The 21,922-nt window shown below is 48.3% G+C and overlaps 1 protein-coding gene across 1 annotated transcript; it reads left to right on the top strand.

Moving 5' to 3' along the window:
* Window positions 1–6,898: 6,898 nt before the first annotated feature.
* On the top strand, window positions 6,899–14,342 carry LOC135975534 (mast cell protease 1A-like). Its single transcript, XM_065566742.1, is given in 6 exon segments — window positions 6,899–6,937; window positions 6,939–7,095; window positions 11,461–11,608; window positions 12,401–12,536; window positions 12,720–12,983; window positions 13,161–14,342. Coding segments are annotated over 6 exon segments (924 nt in total). The 3' UTR covers window positions 13,341–14,342.
* The last annotated feature ends 7,580 nt before the right edge of the window (window positions 14,343–21,922 follow it).

Here is a 21,922-nt window from a genome sequence, read left to right as displayed (position 1 = left end):
ATTAGGAGGAAGAGAAAGATTCAGGGAAGTGTAAGTCTGCTACTTAGCCAGGAAGGAGAACTAACAAACAAGAACATGAACAAATGTTTTTAATGTCAGTTTTGCTTCATTCTTCTCTAAGAAGGTTAATGGTGAACAGATACTCTTAACAATTATTAGCTAGGGGGAAGGAACACAAGACAAAATGGAGAAAGAAGAATTTATAGAATATTTAGGTAAGTTAGATGTATTCAAGTTAGCAGAGCCTGATGAAATTAATTCTTGGGTACTTACTGAATTGGTTGAAGCAATCTTGGAATCATTAGGAAGTATGTTCAAGAACCTCTGTAGGAGATATAAGGTCCCAGAGGACTGGAGCAGGGCAAAGATAGAACTTATCTTTCAAAAAGAGTAATAAAGAAAATGCAGGAAATTATAGACCAGTCAGCCTAACTATGATACCTGGAAAGATACAGGAGCAAACCGTTAATCAATTTGGAAGCCCCTAGAGAATAATAGGGCTGTAACAAATAGCCAGGATGAGTTTGTCAAGAAGAAACTATCCCAAAACAATCAAATTGACTTCTTGCACAGGGTTACTGGCCTAGTGGATAGGGGGAAGCAGTAGACATGTCGATGTCTAGTTGGCAGCTGGTATCAAACTGAGTGCCCCAGGAGTCGTCCTGGGGCTGGTTTTGTTCAACATCTTTATTAATGATCTGGATGATGGGATTAACTGCACCCTCAGCAAGTTCACACATGACACTAAACTGGGGGGAGAGGTAGATACGCTGGAGGGTAAGGATAGAGTCCAGAGGGACCTAGAGAAATTGGAGGATTGGGCCAAAAGAAATCTAATAAGGTTGAAAAAGGACAAGTGCAGAGTCCTGCCCTTAGGAAGGAAGAATCCCATGTATGGCTACAGAGTGGGGACTGACTGGCTAAGCAGCAGTTCTGCAGAAAAGAATCTGGGGATTACACTGGATGAGAAGGTGGATATGAGTCAGCAGTGTGCCCTCGTAGCCATGAAGGCCAATGGCATATTTGGTTGTATTACTAGGAGCATTGCCAGCAGATCGAGGGAAGTGATTATTCCCCTCTATTTGGCACTGGTGAGCCCACACCTCGAGTATTGTGTCCAGTTTTGGTCCCCCACACACACACACTACAGAAGGGATGTGGACTAATTGGAGAGAATCCAGCGAAGGGCAACAGAAATTATCAGGGGGCTGGGGCACATGACTTATGAGGAGAGGCTGAGGGAACTGGGGTTATTTAGTCTGCAGAAGAGAAGAGTGACGGGGCATTTGATAGCAGCCTTCAACTACCTGGAGGGGGGTTCCAAAGAGGATGGAGCTCGGCTGTTCTCAGTGGTGGCAGATGACCGAACAAGAAACAATGGTCTCAAGTTGCAGTGGGGGAGGTCTAGGTTGGATATTAGGAAACAATATTTCACTAGGAGGGTGGTGAATGGGTTACCTAGGGAGGTGGTGGAATTTCCATCCTTAGAGGTTTTTAAGGCCCATCTTGAAAAAGCCCTGGCTGGGGTGATTTAGTTGGGGTTGGTCCTGCTTTGAGCAGGGGGTTGGACTAGATGACCTCCTGAGGCCTCTTCCAACCGAAATAATCTATGATTCTATGACATGACAGATCTTGATTTTAGTAAGGTTTTTAATACATTGCCACAAGAGTTTCTCATAACTAAACTAGGGAAATTGACATATGGTGATGGCAAAATGGGTTGAAAAAGCAAACTATAAGTAGTAGTGTGTCAAACTGGGAGTATAATTCTAATGCGGTCCTGTAGTGGTCAATCCTGGGTCTGGTACTATGCAATCTTTTAATTAATGGCTTGGATAATGGAGTGGCAAATGTACTTATAAAATTTGTGGATGACACGAAGCTGGGAGGGGCTGCTAACATGTTGGAGGACAGCATTAGATTTTGAAACAAATGTCAGTGAGCTGTGCATCAGCAGGAATGACTCACTGATCTGTTTGCTATCTGTGGCTTGTTTTATTTCGCAGGGCGACTCTGGGGGCCCCCTAGTGTGTGAATAAACAGCTTCGAGCATCATATCTTTGGGATTCAGAAGGGGACCCTCCCTCCCAGGTGATCCCAGAGAAATCTTGACAGAATGTGGAGCAAGTTTCATGTCTGCAGGCTCTAAAAAGTTATGGTAATTATAGTAAAACAAACAATGGCTGCTCCCCATCAAACAGAAACTGATGGGCTTCTGGAAAGATTTCATGAAACTTTAAAAGCTACGCTAAGAATGTATGTCTCCAGACATGAGAATAACTGGGATGTGTGTCTCCCTTATCTTCTATATACTGTGACAGACCCAGACCAGTGGGGTACAGGAGTCTGGTCCTACTGGGATCCAGGATGTGGGGGGGCTTCACCCGCCCACTACTAAAGGATCTCCCCCAGCCTAAGGGGGGGTCTACAGGACCTGGAGACCAAAAAATTACGGGGGACAACTAATAAAAGAACAGGGACAGGAGTGAGGTCAAAGGGTCAAAAGAAGGGAACCTGACGGGGACACCGAGCAGAGAACCCTGGACAGCGCCCACTGCTCCTCGAAGGCGTCAAGAGAGTCAGTGGACGCCGCCCAGAGGAACTCTGCCTGGATATGTGAACGAACGGAGGACCGGAAATAGGCCCCACAGTCACAGGAAACTCCATCAGCCAACCTCCTCTCCCTGGTTTTATAGATGGCCAGTTTTGCTAGGGCCAGGAGGTTGACCAGGAGGTCCCGTGACTTTGTGGGGCGATGGATAGGGAGTGCATAAATGAAAAGGTGAGGGGAAAAGTGCTACCAAAATCGTAACAAAATATCCTTGAGGAGCCGGAATAGGGGCTGTAGCCTGGCGCACTCTAGGTAAACATGCGCCAGGGTTTCCCTCACGCCGCAAAAGGGGCAGGTGTCTGGGATAGGGATAAACCATGCCAAGTACATGCCCATGCTCACGGCTCCGTGAAGGAGCCACCAACTGATGTCCCCGGTGGGCTTCGGGATCAGAGTAGAATAAAGGCTGGCCCACCGGGGCTCCTCACCCTCCAGAGGTGGCAGGAGGTCCCGCCACTTCATATCGGGGCGGGACATGAGAGCGAGGACATGAAGAACATGGAGCACGAGCGTGTATAGATGTTTCCTTGGTGTGGTCCGGAACAGAACCAGCTGCAGATCGTGCAGCCGGCTCATGGCGAAGGGATGGGAGGGGGGGCGATTGGGTCTACGGGGCAGGGGCCCGATGAAAAAGTTTGGAGGGCTCGGAGTGGAGGGTGGGCGGGGCGTGCCCTCTCGCAGGATCCGGTCGAGATAATCCCAAGCAGTGGGCAGTAAAGCGGCCCTCACCTCCTGAAGCACGCGCCGGGGAGTACGAGGTCTGGAGAGCCCCATGCGCTGAGCGAGCGTCTGGGGATCCAGCCAGTCTCCCCGGTCGTAGTCCAGGAGATCTCTGACTTTGGTGACTTCTGCCAGGACCAACCTCTGGTGCACCATGGGGGACTCCGCCACCTGCACACGGAGCTGGGGGTTGTGTAGCAGGGGCTCTGCGAGGAGATCTGCCCCCACAGTGGCCGTCACGGACCTGGTCACTGAGAACAGTTTCCAGGTCCGGAGGAGGTCCTGCTAGAAGACTGGCAGACCGGAGAGGTCTCGCGGAAGACCTCTCGGATGGAGACAAAAGAGCTGCCGGTCATATCGGAGCCCTCGGAAGCGGCCCAGGAAGGCGTGCGCCAATACGCTCCACGCCGGACTACCTGTACCATAAAGGAGCCTCTGCAGGGCCTGGAGGCGGAAGACGTGTACCTGAGCGTGCAGACACTTCAGGCCCTGCCCTCCCTCCTCCAGGGATAGATGGAGAACGCCCGCAGAGACCCAGTGCAGTCCTGGCCAAAAGAACTCCAGAATCAAGGTCCGGAGGTTGGCCAGGAAACTCGGGGCTGGGACCAGGGTGTTGAGCTGGTACCAGAGCATGGACAGGACTAATTGATTGAGCACCAGTGCTCTCCCTCGAAGGGAGAGACACCGGAGCAGTCCTATCCATTTCCGGAGCCGCTCCAACACCCTGCCCTCTAAACCTAGCCAGTTCTCCGGTGGAGACGGATGCGTGGCAGAAAGGTAAACGCTGAGGTAGAGCAGCGGACCCGTGCTCCACTGGATGGCCTGAAATGCGGGTGGGAGGGAGCTCGCCTGCCACCCGTCCCCTATCACCAGGCCAGAGCTCTTGACCCAGTTGACCTGGGTGGAGGAGGCTGCCGAATAGATGGTCTGGCAATCCTCCACCCGCACCAAGTTGCCCGGGTCCTGGACCACGAGGAGCACGTCGTCGGCATACGCCAAGAGGACCAGCCGCAGTTCCGGCTCCCACAGCACCAACCCCGTCAACCTCTTACGGAGGAGACAGAGGAAGGGCTCAATCGCCAGAGCATACAGCTGGCCCAAGAGGGGGCACCCTTGACGTACTCCTCGCCCAAAGCTGACCGGTTCAGTCAGGGTCCAGTTGAGCCTGACCAAACATTCTGCGGAGGCGTACAGCACCTGGAGAAAACCCACAAACTGGGGCCCGAAGCCAAACGCTCGTAGCGTGCCCAGGAGATACCCGTGGTCCACCCTGTCGAACGCCTTCTCCTGATCCAGGGACAGGAGGGCGAACGACAGACCATCCCTACACCTGAGTTCCAAGAGGTCCCGGACCAGATACAAGTTGTCGAAGATGGTGCGGCCCAGGATGGTGTAGATCTTGTCTGGGTGGATCATGTCCGCCAGCACGGACCCTAGCTGGAGCGAGATGGCCTTCGCTACGATTTTATAGTCCGTGCTGAGGAGCGAGATGGGACGCCAATTCCGTAAATCGCAGAGGGCCCCCTTCTTCGGCAATAAGGCGAGCATGGCTCACCTGCACGAAAGAGGGAGGACCCCGCCCTGCAAGGACTCGGCCCAGACAGTGACAAGGTCCGGGCAGAGGACGTCCCAAAACACACGGTAGAACTCCACAGTCAGCCCCTCCATGCCCGGAGATTTATTGGTGGGCATGTGGCGGAGGGCTACCGAGAACTCGGCCAGAGTGAGAGGCAGCTCCAGCCGGTCTCGGTCGCCCGTGCTGACCGTCAGGAGTTCATCCCAGAGCATTCTGCAAGCATTAGGATCGGTCGGATCCGGGGAGAAAAGGCCTGCCTAGAAGGCCCTGGCCCTCCCGCACATCTCCGCCGGATCCGTGAGGGGGGTAGCGTCCTCTGCTAGAAGGCAGGTGACGTGCTTCTTAGCCCCCCTCTTTTTTTTCAGATTTCCCCCCAGCCCCAGGTTTGCTGCATTGCTTGGACTGAGCATGCTCAGTAACACTGCTGAAGCCACTGCCCTCATTCTGACCTTTCCCCCTTTCCATGGGCATGGGCCATCTCTGCTGGTAACTCTCAATCCTGACTTGCAGCACCCTGCCCCATCCCAGTCCTGGACTCTCACCTTCAGCTAGGTCCCCTTATGCTCCCTAATGTCTGACTCTGAGAACTGTTTCCGTTCGTGACACAACTGTGTGTGGGGACATACCTTATACTGCCTGGGGGATGGGAAGAAGTCCCTGCTTGGATACTTGGCTTGTCAATCAGGCATCAGGGCTGACAGCCTGTTACAGATGGGAGAGTTTTATCTTCCAGGCAATGGAAAACTGGGGGTGCATCACCATAGCAGCAAGTTTCAGAGGCTGAGTCAGTTGATCTAAGGGTGTGGACCAGACTGGACACAGCCCCAGCTGTGCAGGTCCCAATAGGCTGTTCATCCACAGATGTTAGGGGCCTGTCCTGTCTCCCTGCCATGTGTCTGGGTGTACAGGCCCTGGGACAGCCTAGCACCCACCTGGAGACTGGGAACCTGATCCATACCCTGTCCACACCCAGTTGGTGCTGCAAACCCCCTTGGCCCCAGTAGAAATGCTGCTCCCACCTTAGACTGGCCATGAAGATGCCACTCATGAGGGGTTGGAGGAGGCCCCCTGGGAGATAAAGGGAGGTTCCCACACTTTGTGGGTGCTGTTTATGGGGGCATAGGGGCACCATAAGGGAGTGGGACAGGTGAGGAGAAGGCCAGGTGGCTTTATGCATTTAGGGGTCTCTTCTTCAAGCTCTTCTCCACAGGTTCATAGACTAAAAACATCCAATTTTACCACAAAAAAAGGTGAGATTTGCAGGTGATCCTGTGACTCCTGATGCTGGAGCTTAACAAAAAAATACAGAGTCATTTCACGGAGATTGGTGGAGAAATGGGGCCGGGGTCTCAGGGTGATTTTAAGCTGCTTTCTAGGGCCAAGAATTGTAGATGCATGAGAGATTCAAACGTCTGGACAGCCAAGGTCACATTTCCTAGTGGTCAGCCTTGTAGTGTGGGGCGTTTGCTCTTTCCTCAACCATGCCTGCCATGGGGCAGGCTCACAGGAACACGGCTCCTGTGCCAGCTTTTCAGGGCCTTCCCCATTGCCCATCCGCATGATATCTGTGCTGCCCCAGGTCCACCACCCTGAGGGATACATGCTCCCCAACCCCTGGGAGCACGTCTGCCCTGGGCTCTGTGGCTGGGCTCCAGGAAACCACAGCATGGCCCTGTCTTCAGCTTGATGCTCTGAAAAACCCACTGAGGAGGAAGTGGGGAGCAGAGCCAAGCCAGGGGGTGATTCTGCGTCAGTCGCACTCCCCACCAGATAAGCTGTGGAGGGAGGAGATGGTGAGATCCAGATGAGCTTGGTGCCAGGTGTGCTGGGCTCCAAGCAAGCCCCAGGGGGCCCTGATCCCAGATGCTCTGGGAGAGGGGGCAGAGACGCCCACACTCCGAGTGACATTCACCTGGGCTCCTTCCCCCAGAGGGAGATTGTTTTCCAGCCACCAGGTCCCTCCCTCAAGTCCCCAACGTGTGAGCGATGTGATGCTGAGGTTTCTGAGGGCGCCTGTGTGGTCCCAGCTCCCCACGAGGGGAGAGCGTACATGATCTGGGGTTTGCTGCTGGCTCTATAAATCCCCCAAGGCTGAGGCATGAGCACTGTCACTTTCCCCAGACGGTGACGATGCTGATCCTGATCCTGCTGCCCGTGGCCTTTCTCCTGCCCCCCGGGGCTGGGGCTGGTGAGTGTTGGGGGATGAGGGATCGTGGGGAATGAAGCCGGCAGCTCTCTGGGCTGTTTGCAAATCCTGGCTCCTCCCCAGAGTCAGATGCTTCTGCCACAGCGATCGCTGGCTCCCAGGACCCAGCTAGGGAAGGGTTTGGAGTTGGGGGTGATGGAACCCGGGTGGTAGAGCTGGTACGGAGATAAACCCCCTGAGGCACAGAGAGAGAGTGAGAGCAGGAGAGAGACACAGGAGAATCTTCAGTAGCGTCTGGGAGCCCAGACTCCTGGGCTCTATCCCTAGCTTGAGAGTGTGGTCCAGAGGTTAGAGCAGCGTGGGGGGTTGGGAGTCAGGACTCCTGGGTTCTAGCTCCTTCATCTGTGCTGGCACATTACAATGAAGTTGTTCGGGGAAGGGGCTGTGCTGCACCTGGCACAATGGGGCCCTGATCTCGGCCAGACTCTGGCACAATAGTGGTGCTGATCTTGGTTGGGGTCTGTGCAGCACCTGGCACAAGTGGAGCCCTGATCGAGGTTGGTTGCACCATATACAAATAACAGCAACAGATTTTCAAACAGCCTGGTTGATTTGGATGCCAAATTAACATTACTAAGTCATCACTGAAAATGGTCAGGTGTGAGCTATACACAGACTTGCATTGGTTTAACTAAACTGATTTTAAACCACATCTGTAGTTCAACTGGGTCAGCTCTACCTGTGATTTAAACTTGGCTGATAGCATTGGAAATTTCCCAGCGGCCAGCTAACCCCACAGAACCAGCAGTGGGTCACCCATACAAGTGCCTGGAAATGGGGGGGGGTTGCCCGGGGTTAAAGCAAATAGTGCAGTCTCGCAGTTCCTAAATCCTGAATCCCTCTGGTGGTTAGAGACTTTCTCATTTCCACCTCAATCTATCCCTGCCCAGTTTATCCCCATTTGTCCTTGTGACAACATTGTCCTTCAGCTTCACTAGCTCTTCCCCTGCCCTTCTGTCCCCTCCACCCTGATGTCTTTACATTGATTCTCTAGATTGTATTTCATGCCCAGAGACCCATGTGTTTTGAGACTTGTTCTGAACTGGTCCAAAGAGGCTTTTATTTTTCCATGGGAAATTTTGACTTTTAATTGAAAGCCCCCAAAGTTCAGGTTTTTTTCTATTCACTTTTTATTATTATTTTTTTTAAAAAGACAGAGAGAGAAAGTGAGGAAATGAACAACAAAATATACATACACTCCTCATAATACAAAAACTTCTCATAAGATATTAAGTATTTGCTACTCACCTTAGCTAGGCTTGAGACATTGTCTGTAATATGAATGGTTAGAATATCAATCCCTCACTGTATTCCACAATTTACAAACACAATTTGCTTATAAAAATCCCACTAAAGAAAAATTATTAAAGGAAGAAAACGACTAGAAGCAAAACTCAGAGGAGGGGGATAAAGATGGGGAGGGGAAGGAAGTGGGTAGAGAAGAGGAGGAGGTGAGGTGGGGCCCATGCATTTGATCGGATCATTCGGATACTTCCAGGAAAGCATCCCATGACACTAACAACTTTTCTTGGGTATCTCTGTAACAGTGTAGTGAGTTAGCGATTCTCCCTCCCCCTCTGGCTCACTACGTCACTGGGGCACGGCCCAGTATTGGGGAGTTAGCGAATCAGATGTCCGGATCTGAGGCCCCTTTAGTGGAGTAGGGCTGAGTCGCCAAGTAGGCTAGGTGGTGCTAACCCTCAGGCCTGGCATAGCAACAAGCAGGCCATTCATCCTAAGGTGGTGAGGTTGCCACTCCAGGCTACAGGAGTAGGGAGGACCCGGGCCCACCCTACTCCAGCAGGTGACAGCCCAGGGCTCTAACTATGGCAAATGAGTCAGTGGGGATCCCACCACAACACGCTGACTGAGGTTCTGACCAACAAACTGCACCAGCATCTGTTTTCCCTCAGCTACTTCTTACCACAGTCTGAGCAAGGGGTTCCGTAGTCCAGGGGTCCTCTGTCTCATCGAGGTATTAACCTGCCAGCAATCCTGGTCAGTCCCCTCCACTCTCAGCTTCCTCTGGAGTCAGGGTGATCCTTAACTCGGCAGCAGAACCTGGGGTCTGCAGCAGGCCCTGGACATCTGTCTCCTTCCCTGGCTCAGGCTCAACTGGGCTAGAGGCCCCTCTTATACTTCCTTAGCCACTCCACCACACTACACACAATCTGCCATTCTTTACATGGTGGCCAACCTTAGGGTGTCTATGGTCCAATCTTTGATTGTTGGTTGCTTTTTGGATTTCTGTTTTTGTGGAACTCGTCTTTCCACCACTGTTAATGCTCTGCTTAGCCAGAGACTTTCAGATTTGTTCCACTTCCAATGAACACCCATTGGGTTGAAAAATACATGTTTAATTTTATTTGAATGGAAAAAAAAACCCTCTCCAATTGAGTTCCGCCCAAAGCATCTGTGCTTTTTTTATTTCACAGGCGATTCTGGGGACCCCCTGGTGTGTAGGAAAACAGCCTAGGGTATTGTCTCTTGGGGGCCTCCCAGCCCTCCTGGGGCATACACAAAAGTCTCCACCTTCATCCCCTGGATACGGGCGATGATAATTCGGCTTGAATCTGGACTCTGTCTGGGTCAGTGAAAGGCCTGGAGTAAGGGAGCCCCTGATCTCAGTTAGTTTCTGTGCAGCCTCTGGTATAATAGGGGACCAGATCTGTGTCTATCTCACCCTCATGAAAATAACAGCAATTTGTTAAAGGTGAGATTTTCCAATCCCCCTGCCCCCCCATACACACACACTTGGGTAGAGACTTCTTCAGGTGTGATCAGAAAACGTTTTTTATTTTCCACATGGAAAAACCCAGAGTGGTACTTTTAAATTTTCACATAAATATCACCCAACACTGGGGGGAAAGAATCAGTTTCACCACAGTAATTCAGACAGATTTGAGATGAGGCTTTCTGAGAAAAAATGACATTTGTAAAAAGTTTGGCGGGTCAGTCTGCTAACAGCCCTGGCTGGTGACTGTGGGTTGATGGAGAAGAAGCATCGACAAAGGAGCTGTCAGTGCCCTTCCAGGGGCTGTCTGGCTTAATCTGGGGTGATTTCAGCACCTGAAGCTACTAACCCCTCTCCTCATTCTTTCCATGGTGGCCAAGCTTAGGATGTCAATGCTCCAATCTTGTTGGTCACTTTTTGGATTTCCATTTCTGTGGGGCTAGTCTTTTCACCACTGTTAGTGCTCTGCTTAGCCAAAGTCTTTCAGATTTATTCTGCTTCCAATTAACACTCGTTAGGTTGAAAAATACAAGTTTAATTTTATTTGATTGGAAAAAATTTACTTTCCAACTGAGTTCCACCCAAAGCCTATGCATCTAGGTGCCTTCCCAGAGCATATGGGTTAAGTCAGCACCTGCCGAATCACAGAACCAATATTTGTCTGACTTAGCAGCATCTGGTTTGAACAGTGGAAGGAAGATCCAGGACCTCCTGTGTATGATTTCCTGTGGAATTAATCTGAAATGTAGCTCCAAGGAGCAGTTGGGAGCACTGGCTACTATTTGCTTCCATTTGGTTAGCAGAAAATAATTGGTCTTGTTCCTCCTCCCACTGCCTTTTTAGAGGATCGGTGTTTAGTTCAAATTTGCTGGCCAGCTGTGCATATAATGTTCCATAGCTCCTGGCAATCTCAGTAACATTTGGAGAAATGAAAGCAGTAAAGGGTCAGGGATAGTGACGGCATCGGGGCTAAATGGATGGGGGACGGCATGTTTCCATTGCATACCTTGCCACTGCTTCTTAATCTCCAGCGTGGCCAAAGAGAAAATTATTTTGGTGACTAAAAACTGACAAATTGTCAGCTGAAAAGTGCCGAAAGCTGGGGGAAATGATCAGTTTGCCAAGGAAAATTCTGAAATGTTTGAGACGAGAAGACACTTTCTGGGAAAATTTCCACTATCTAGAAAACCCGATTTTCTGTACAAAAACAGTTTGGAGGGGCAGTTTGGCAGCAGCCCTGGCTTGTCACTGTGGGTTTACAGAGAAGGTGAAACATCATCAAGGGACGTGTCTGTGGCGTTCTGGGTGATACTGGCCCACAAAGCTGTTTACTCCGGGCAGTGCGATTACTGACCTGCTCCTAGTGCATTTGGCACCAATTCTCCACCCAGCGCAGTGAGAGCTTTAGATTACTCGTCAGCCCCATTCAGTGTCTAGTGTGGGGCAGAGCATTGCACAGGGCACAGTTCCTGGTACAGGAATCCCCCAGGAAGAGCATCACAGGGGGTGGGTTGAGGCTGTGGGGACTCCCCTTTGGGATGGGTAGATTGATCCCAGCCTTGCCCAGGGAGACAATGGGCCTCTTTATATGAATCTGTTCCCCCCACCCCCAGGTGAGATCATCGGGGGCCGTGAAGCTCAGCCCCATTCCAGACCCTACATGGCCTATCTGGAGATACAACGTGGAAATAATAGCTCCTTCTGCGGAGGGTTCCTGATGTCAAAGAACTTCGTGCTGACGGCCGCTCACTGCAATGGAGAGTAAGCGCCTCTGTGCTGGGGATGTCGGGGCAGGTCGGGGTTAGCAGGTGATAGGGGAGCCGGGAGCTCTGGCACTATCGTAGGTTGCAGGGAAGGAGCAGTGAGTGCGACAGGCTGGGAGAGCAGAGCCCAGGAGTCTGATCTGCTCAGGGGGTGTCGACGTGTCTCATGGGGCCTGTGGAAACCATGGTCCAGATCCAACACTGGGTAAATCAATGGAGCTACGGCTGATTGACACCAGCTGGGGTCTGGCCCCATTGATTCCAGTGGAGCTCCATCCCATTGCACCAGCTTTGAATGTGACCCGTTGTCCTGACCTGGGTATGGAGGGGCTCACAGGGCTCTGGTCTAGGGGGAGCTATGTAGAGACTCTTCTCTGGATCTAATTGGGGCGGGGTCATTGGGCTGCAGGGGAGCTGAGACCCAGGGGTCAGGAGGACAATGGGGAGTGAAAGAGCTCAGGGGAACACACAGGGGGCTGGTAGAGACACAGGCTGGTGCCCCAACATAATAAGGTAGGGACTTTATGCTGCAACCGGCACCCCCTAGATGGAAAAGGCCCTGTGTCCCATTCCCTGCCCCAATGAGCCAGCCAGTCCTCCACCATGAGGTCAGATCAGAGCCAGCCATGTGTCTAGTGGTATGTACATTATTTCAGGCTGTAAGCTGAGTCCTAGATCTCTTCCTGAGAGACCCCAAAATAAGTATCCCTGAGCCAAACCTTCATGGGCCCATCCCCACCTCATGTGCGCTGTTGCCCCAATGCATCATATGTTCCTCTTGGCTTTACAGCATCATCACTGTCAGGCTGGGAACCCACAACCTTAGGAATTTGGAACACAATGAACAGAGGATCCCTGTCCGTCGCTCAATCCCCCACCCACGATACAACAGAGTGACTATTAACAATGACATCATGCTGCTGCAGGTACCTCCCCTTCCCATCACCCCGCCCCCAGTGACCTCACACTGCTGCAGGAACTGCCCGCACCCATCATTCCAATGTTCACCTCAAACTGTCTGTTTCGCTCTGGTTCACATGTATCTTTTCCTCTCCTGACTCAGACCTTTATGCTGAGCTTGGTGCTTTTTTTCTCTCTCCCCACGGCAGCTGGCCCAGCAGGCCAGATTGAGTGACAAGGTTCAGACCGTGCACCTGCCCCACTATGGGGACAAAGTTATACCGGGGTCTGTGTGCAGCGTGGCTGGCTGGGGCCAGACGAGTGTGTTCCCTGGGAAGACCTCAGACGTGCTGATGGAAGTGGATCTGGAGGTGATGGAGGACAGGAACTGCAGTTCGCACTTTCCCAATAAGTATAAACCTGGGACCATGCTGTGCGCAGGGGATCCACTTGGCAGGAAATCAGCTTTCAAGGTAAGTGTCATGCTCTCCCTAGGAGAGGTAATGCCAAGACTGGCCCAGCCTAGAGGGAGGAAACACTGTGACCAGCTGGGCCTGGGGTGGGGTGGGAGGCAAGTCCCAGGCCTACGTCAACAGAAGGAAGCAACTTGATCAGATGTGATCCATCTAACTTCTGGTTTCATTTCACAGGGCGATTCTGGGGGGCCCCTGGTGTGTGGCAGGGTGGCGCAGGGCATCGTCTCCTTTAGTCCTATTGATGCTTCACCCCCTCAAGTGTACACACGGGTCTCCCAGTTCATCCCCTGGATAAAGGAAACAATGGGAAAGCTACAAGCCTGGGACCCGCTGGAATTCTCCTTGCATGCCTGAATTGCCCCATGCTTGACACATGGAGCCCAGCTCTTCATCGTCCAATATCTCTACATTAGAAACAAAAGTGGAATTAAGTTAGAAACATGGAAATTCCCATAAGAAACTGAAGAAAACTTCCAATGACAATTCAAAGTGGTACTTCATTTAGAAAGGAAATGACTTTTAAGTTAGAAAACACACAAAATTTCAGTACAAAACTAAACAAATATTTCATACAATATAGGATCATACAACGTCATCCAATCCAGGCCATGCAATCATGTATTATAATCCCCATTTTCAAACCAGATAGGTTTCTTCCCCGTCACCTACTGTTTCAATTACAGTCCAAATGGGAATTTCATTTAGAAAGGAAACAATATTGCAATAAGAAATGAAATGAGAATTTGAACTAAATTACATTTTCAAATCCAAGTGTACCAAAATTTCAGTCAGATAGAAAATGAACAATTACATTGGCTACAAATTGAAAATTTCAGTTTGAAATGAAACAAAATAACTCTGAATTTTTAAGGAACCTTAAGCAAAAGCATGACATTGACATGAAATGACTAATTTAATTTGAAATGCAACAAAATGAAATTTTTAATTAGAAACTAAATGAAAATTTCATGTTGAAATCAAAGACAAATTTTCACTTCCTTTCATTTTGTTTTGATGTTTTCCAGCCCCATTTTTGGTTCAGCCCTATTTTCCAAATGACACATTGTCAAAAAAGGACAAGAAGGCCTATTCGTTACATAATCCACCCCTAGACAGGACCAGAGAGGTTCCATAACGTAATGGAGAATTGGATCCAGTTGGTGTCCTGCCGAGCCAGCCAGCTTGCTTGTGTACCGAGCTATTAATCAGTGAAGCGCTGGAACCAAATGCCTTGCACTCAGATCCTCAGTCATTTCTCCTCCACCCCAATCCTCCCTGCTCCAGTTCATTAATTTAGCTTTTTGCTCTATAGACTTGCAATGAATAAAACTAAAGTTACAAAACCAAAAAACAAAAGAGAGTGTGTTCACTTTTGGGGAATGTAATGAACACCCTGAGCCTCAAAAATCTGGAACAGTTGCTGCATCTAGTAGGCTGAGCAAGGCTCAGGTTAGAGCATGGGAGCGGGAGCGGGTGATTAACCCTTTCAAGGTGTAACTAATCTGACCTGGATGAGGTGTAATTGCATGGAGAGTGACAATGGAAATAAGCAACTCTACCGTCTACGGCGCTCACTGTGATCCCAGCTGGGACTGGTGGTGTATGGAGATGGACGATGGGATAGAAGAAGGCTGTGTGTTTGTGGATGCAGGGGTGGGTATGTGGATGGAGGGATGGATGGATAAGGCCCCAGTCACTACATTTTCCTCCCACTTGACATGAATTATTTCCATGTGAAATTCTTGTGGAGCAAGACTCCAAGGCAATAATCTAGAATTTGTCCCCTTAGCTCAGTGAAGCTGTATAAGGGTGAATGATCTGTCAAAACCTGAATTATTTTATTACACAAATAAGGTTTAAGTTGCTTAACAGCCCAGATAATGGCATAGAATTCCCACTGGATGACTACTTGGTTCAGTTCAGTACGGGTTCATTTTTCACTCGAGAAGGAAATGGGATCCCTTTTGTTTCCTTCCCCATCCTACATTATCTCTGCACCTAACCCAATATTAGAAGTCCCATCACCTTCTTTGATATTCTGAAAGCCTTTTTCACAGACCTCTGCTGATACCACCTGGCCTGGCTTCCCTTTTCCGTAAGGTCTGTTATGGGGGCCACGATGTTGCTAAACCCCTTCACAAACCTCCAGTGGTACTTGGCAAGACCAATAAAGGATTGAACCTGCTTCTTGGTTCATGGAGCAGGACAACTCCTAATAGCTTCTACTTTAAAGAGTTGGGGCGAACAAACCTAGTGCCCTCCCTCTTTCCTACATAAGATACCTCTGCAGCTCCCATTCTGCATTTGGAGACCTTGACAGTGAGGTTGTCTTCTTTACGTCTTTGTAACACAATTCTCACATGATTCAAGTGGCCTTGCCAGGAGCTACTGAAAATAGCCAAGTCATCTAGCTAGGCCCTGGCAAAGGTTTGTAACCCCTGCAGCACCTCATTGACAAGCCTCTGAAAGGTAACTCTTGCGTTGATCAATCCAGAAGGCATAACCTTAAATCCATATAAGCCAGATTCCACTATAAAAGCGGATTTTTCTTCGTCATCAGCATCAAAGGGAATTTCCGGTACCACTAGTCAAATCCATTGGGCTTATGAATTTTGCACATAAACCCAGTAGGTCCTCTATTCAGGGTGTGGGGTTTGGGTGATATCATTTAGTTCTCTAAAGTCCCCACAAACCTCATGGTTTTATCCTTTTTAGGTACCATTGGAATAGGAGATGCCCAGGGGCTTTCTGATTTAATAATGACCCCCATCTCCAGCATGCTATCTACCGCCTCCTGGATCTGCTTCTGGATTTCCACTTTAGCCCAATATGTCTTCCTAGGAGCAGGGCAGGGCCCTGTAGTTTCAATGGAATGTCAGTTTAACTGGGTCGGTTAGAAAATACCTGTTGTGGTGCTTGAAAAGGGTCAGCATTTCCTGCTTTGGGGTTGGATCCAAACCTCCCCAAACTCAATGCTCTCCAGAGGAGTTTTGTCCTTGCTCTCCCTGACCAAATCAAACAAAGGAGCATTAAACATTCCTTCCTCAGCACAACAAATCATATTCGCTGCCATCTCCCTTTCATGGTAAGCTTTTAACCTATTGACATGCACTGTCTGCACAGCTCCCCTGCCCTGGGGTTTTCCTTACATCATATGTGGCTTCATTCACTCTTTCTATCCCCTCGAAAGGACCTTCCCAATAGTCCTGAATTCTGTCTTTCCTCACTGGGATCAGCACTAACACCAAATCGCCAATATCAAATGCTCTATGCCAACTGCACCAACGCTTCCGGGTTTCCTGACTGCTTTGAAGGTTCCATTGCACTAAATCCATCATACACTGTAAATTCTCCTTAAAATGAGTACATATTTCAAGGGACCATAAAAGGTGAACACCTCTCCAGTAATAGCGGGAGAAAGAGGGTGGAAAAGGTGTGGGGAAAGGGGTTTAGTGTGTTACAGATTGTTGTAATAAGCCATGAATCCAGTCTCTCTATACACTCCATGTTTTTATCAGTGTCTGGATAATTTATAAAAAGAACAGGAGTACTTGTGGCACCTTAGAGACTAACAAATTTATTAGAGCATAAGCTTTCGTGGACTACAGCCCACTTCTTTGGATGCATATAGAGTGAAACATATATTGAGGAGATATATATACACACATACAGAGAGCATGAACAGGTGGGAGTTGTCTTACCAACTCTGAGAGGCCAATTAAGTAAGAGAAAAAAACTTTTGAAGTGATAATCAAGCTAGCCCAGTACAGACAGTTTGATAAGAAGTGTGAGAATACTTACAAGGGGAGATAGATTCAATGTTTGTAATAGCTCAGCCATTCCCAATCCTTATTCAATCCTGAGTTGATTGTATCTAGTTTGCATATCAATTCCAGCTCAGAAGTCTCTCGTTGGAGTCTGTTTTTGAAGTTTTTCTGTTGTAAGATAGCCACCCGCAGGTCTGTCATAGAATGACCAGACAGGTTAAAGTGTTCTCCCACTGGTTTTTGAGTATTATGATTCCTGATGTCAGATTTGTGTCCATTAATTCTTTTGCGGAGAGACTGTCCGGTTTAGCCAATGTACATGGCAGAGGGGCATTGCTGGCACATGATGGCATATATCACATTGGTAGATGTGCAGGTGAACGAGCCCCTGATGGTATGGCTGATGTGATTAGGTCCTATGATGATGTCACTTGAATAGATATGTGGACAGAGTTGGCATCGGGCTTTGTTACAAGGATAGGTTCCTGGGTCAGTGTTTTTGTTCAGTAATGTGTGTTTGCTGGTGAGTATTTGCTTTAGGTTGGGGGGTTGTCTGTAAGAGAGGACAGGTCTGTCTCCCAAGATCTGCGCTGGAGAGGTTTTAGTTGGGGGCTGAAGGTGACAGCTAGTGGTGTTGTGTTATTTTCTTTGCTGGGCTGTCTTGTAGGAGGTGACTTCTGGGTACTCGTCTGGCTCTGTCAATCTGTTTTTTCACTTCAACAGGTGGGTATTGTAGTTTTAAGAATGCATTCAAGCATACAATACCCACCTGCTGAAGTGAAAAACAGCAATGCATTCAAGCATTCTTAAAACTGTCACCTTCAGCCCCCAACTAAAACCTCTCCAGCACATCATCAGAGATCTACAACCTATCCTGAAAGATGATCCTTTACTCTCACAGATCTTGGGAGACAGACCTGTCCTCGCTTACAGACAACCCCCCAACCTAAAGCAAATACTCACCAGCAACCACACATCAGGATTGTCGAGGATTATCCAGCCCTCTGACTACTACCTCATGCTACTCATCCATGTGGGCACAAATGATACTGCGCGGTGTGACACTGAGCGGATCAAGAGTGACTACAGGGCTCTGGGAGTACGGGTGAAGGAGTTTGGAGCGCAGGTGGTATTCTCTTCAATTCTTCCTGTCAAAGGTAGGGGCCCGGGCAGAGACAGATGCATCATGGAGGTGAATACCTGGCTGCGAAGATTGTGTCGCCAGGAGGGCTTTGGCTTCCTAGACCACGGGATGCTATTCGAGGAAGGACTGCTAGGCAGAGATGGCGTTCACCTTTCGAGGAGAGGAAAGACCCTATTTAGACATAGACTGGCTAACCTAGTGAGGAGGGCTTTAAACTAGGTTCGACGGGGACAGGTGAGCAAAGCCCACAGGTAAGTGGGGAACATGGAGACCGGGGAGATGGGTCAGAAACGAGAGGGAGTGTGGGCTATATTGTCAGAGAGAAAGGAGGGTTAGGACAGAACTGGGAGGAAAGATCAAACCAGTATCTTAGATGCCTATATACAAATGCGAGAAGTATGGGCAATAAGCTGGAAGAACTGGAAGTGCTAATAAATAAATACAACTATGACATTGTTGGCATCACTGAAACTTGGTGGGATAATACACATGATTGGAATGTTGGTGTGGATGGGTACAGCTTGCTCAGGAAGGATAGACAGGGGAAAAAGGGAGGAGGTGTTGCCTTATATATTAAAAATGTACACACTTGGACTGAGGTAGAGATGGACATAGGAGACGGAAGTGTTGAGAGTCTCTGGGTTAGGCTAAAAGGGGTTAAAAACAAGGGAGATGTCATGCTAGGAGTCTACTACAGGCCACCTAACTAACAAAATCATCCAAAGCCCAAGATTTCGTGGTGATGGGGGACTTCAACTATCCGGATATATGTTGGGAAAATAACACAGCGGGGCACAGACTATCCAACAAATTCTTGGACTGCATTGGAGACAACTTTTTATTTCAGAAGGTTGAAAAAGCTACTAGGGGGGAAGCTGTCCTAGACTTGATTTTAACAAATAGGGAGGAACTCGTTGAGAATTTGAAAGTAGAAGGCAGCCTAGGTGAAAGTGATCATGAAATCATAGAGTTTGCAATTCTAAGGAAGGGTAGAAGGGAGAACAGCAAAATAGAGACAATGGATTTCAGGAAGGCAGATTTTGGTAAGCTCAGAGAGCTGATAGGTAAGGTCCCATGGGAATCAAGACTGAGGGGAAAAACAACTGAGGAGAGTTGGCAGTTTTTCAAAGGGACACTATTAAGAGCCCAAAAGCAAGCTATTCCGCTGGTTAGGAAAGATAGAAAATGTGGCAAAAGACCACCTTGGCTTAACCATGAGATCTTGCTTGATCTAAAAAATAAAAAGGAGCCATATAAAAAATGGAAACTGGGACAGATTACAAAGGATGAATATAGGCAAACAACACAGGAATGCAGGGGCAAGATTAGAAAGGCAAAGGCACAGAATGAGCTCAAACTAGCTACGGGAATAAAGGGAAACAAGAAGACTTTTTATCAATACATTAGAAGCAAGAGGAAGACCAAAGACAGGGTAGGCCCACTGCTTAGTGAAGAGGGAGAAACAGTAACAGGAAACTTGGAAATGGCGGAGATGCTTAATGACTTCTTTGTTTCGGTCTTCACCGAGAAGTCTGAAGGAATGCCTAACATAGTGAATGCTAATGGGAAGGGGGTAGGTTTAGCAGATAAAATACAAAAAGAACAAGTTAAAAATCACTTGGAAAAGTTAGATGCCTGCAAGTCACCAGGGCCTGATGAAATGCATCCTAGAATACTCAAGGAGCTAATAGAGGAGGTATCTGAGCCTCTAGCTATTATCTTTGGAAAATCATGGGAGACGGGAGAGATTCCAGAAGACTGGAAAAGGGCAAATATAGTGCCCATCTATAAAAAGGGAAATAAAAACAACCCAGGAAACTACAGACCAGTTAGTTTAACTTCTGTGCCAGGAAACATAATGGAGCAAGTAATTAAGGAAATCATCTGCAAACACTTGAAGGTGGTAAGGTGATAGGGAACAGCCAGCATGGATTTGTGAAGAACAAATCATGTCAAACCAATCTGATAGCTTTCTTTGATAGGATAACAAGCCTTGTGGATAAGGGTGAAGCTGTGGATGTGGTATACCTAGACTTTAGTAAGGCATTTGATACAGTCTCGCATGATATTCTTATCGATAAACTAGGCAAATACAATTTAGATGGGGCTACTATAAGGTGGGTGCATAACTGGCTGGATAACCGTACTCAGAGAGTTGTTATTAATGGTTCCCAATCCTGCTGGAAAGGCATAACGAGTGGGGTACCACAGGGGTCTGTTTTGGGACCGGCGCTGTTCAATATCTTCATCAACAACTTAGATATTGGCATAGAAAGTGCGCTTATTAAGTTTGCGGATGATACCAAACTGGGAGGGATTGCAACTGCTTTGGAGGACAGGGTCATAATTCAAAATGATCTGGACAAATTGGAGAAATGGGCTGAGGTAAACAGGATGAAGTTTAACAAAGACAAATGCAAAGTGCTCCACTTAGGAAGGAAAAATCAGTTTCACACATACAGAATGGGAAGAGACTGTCTTGGAAGGAGTACGGCAGAAAGGGATCTAGGGGTTATAGTGGACCACAAGCTAAATATGAGTCAACAGTGTGATGCTATTGCAAAAAAAGCAAACATGATTCTGGGATGTATTAACAGGTGTGTTGTGAGCAAGACACGAGAAGTCGTTCTTCCGCTCTACTCTGCTCTGGTTAGGCCTCAGCTGGAGTATTGTGTCCAGTTCTGGGCACCGCATTTTAAAAAAGATGTGGAGAAATTGGAAAGGGTCCAGAGAAGAGCAACAAGAATGATTAAAGGTCTTGAGAACATGACCTATGAAGGAAGGCTGAAAGAATTGGGTTTGTTTAGTTTGGAAAAGAGAAGACTGAGAGGGGACATGATAGCAGTTTTCAGGCATTTAAAAGGGTGTCATAAGGAGGAGGGAGAAAACTTGTTCACCTTAGCCTCTAAGGATAGAACCAGAAGCAATGGGTTTAAACTGCAGCAAGAGTGGTCTAGGTTGGACATTAGGAAAAAGTTCCTAACTGTCAGGGTGGTTAAACACTGGAATAAATTTCCTAGGGAGGTTGTGGAATCTCCATCTCTGGAGATATTTAAGAGTAGGTTAGATAAATGTCTATCAGGGATGGTCTAGACAGTATTTGGTCCTGCCATGCGGGCAGGGGACTGGACTCGATGACCTCTCGAGGTCCCTTCCAGTCCTAGAATCACTGAACAAAAACACTGACCCAGGAACCTATCCTTGTAACAAAGCCCGATGCCAACTCTGTCCACATATCTATTCAAGTGACATCATCATAGGACCTAATCACATCAGCCATACCATCAGGGGCTCGTTCACCTGCACATCTACCAATGTGATATATGCCATCATGTGCCAGCAATGCCCCTCTGCCATGTACATTGGCTAAACCGGACAGTCTCTCCGCAAAAGAATTAATGGACACAAATCTGACATCAGGAATCATAATACTCAAAAACCAGTGGGAGAACACTTTAACCTGTCTGGTCATTCTATGACAGACATGCGGGTGGCTATCTTACAACAGAAAAACTTCAAAAACAGACTCCAACGAGAGACTGCTGAGCTGGAATTGATATGCAAACTAGATACAATCAACTCAGGATTGAATAAGGACTGGGAATGGCTGAGCCATTACAAACATTGAATCTATCTCCCCTTGTAAGTATTCTCACACTTCTTATCAAACTGTCTGTACTGGGCTAGCTTGATTATCACTTCAAAAGTTTTTTTCTCTTACTTAATTGACCTCTCAGAGTTGGTAAGACAACTCCCACCTGTTCATGCTCTCTGTATGTGTATATATATCTCCTCAATATATGTTTCACTCTATATGCATCCGAAGAAGTGGGCTGTAGTCCACGAAAGCTTATGCTCAAATAAATTTGTTAGTCTCTAAGGTGCCACAAGTACTCCTGTTCTTTTTGCGGATACAGACTAACACGGCTGCTACTCTGAAACCTGGATAATTTATGAATTTAAGCCCCCAAGCTCATCTTTTGCAAGTGCTGTGCAGGTTTCCTTTGAGGATGGGGGCTGAGAGG

The sequence above is a fragment of the Chrysemys picta genome, chromosome 13, assembly GCF_011386835.1.
Source record: "Chrysemys picta bellii isolate R12L10 chromosome 13, ASM1138683v2, whole genome shotgun sequence".
Taxonomy (NCBI): domain Eukaryota; kingdom Metazoa; phylum Chordata; order Testudines; family Emydidae; genus Chrysemys; species Chrysemys picta.
Note: the sequence above shows the minus strand (reverse complement) of the source record. Positions and strands in the feature narration are given on the sequence as shown.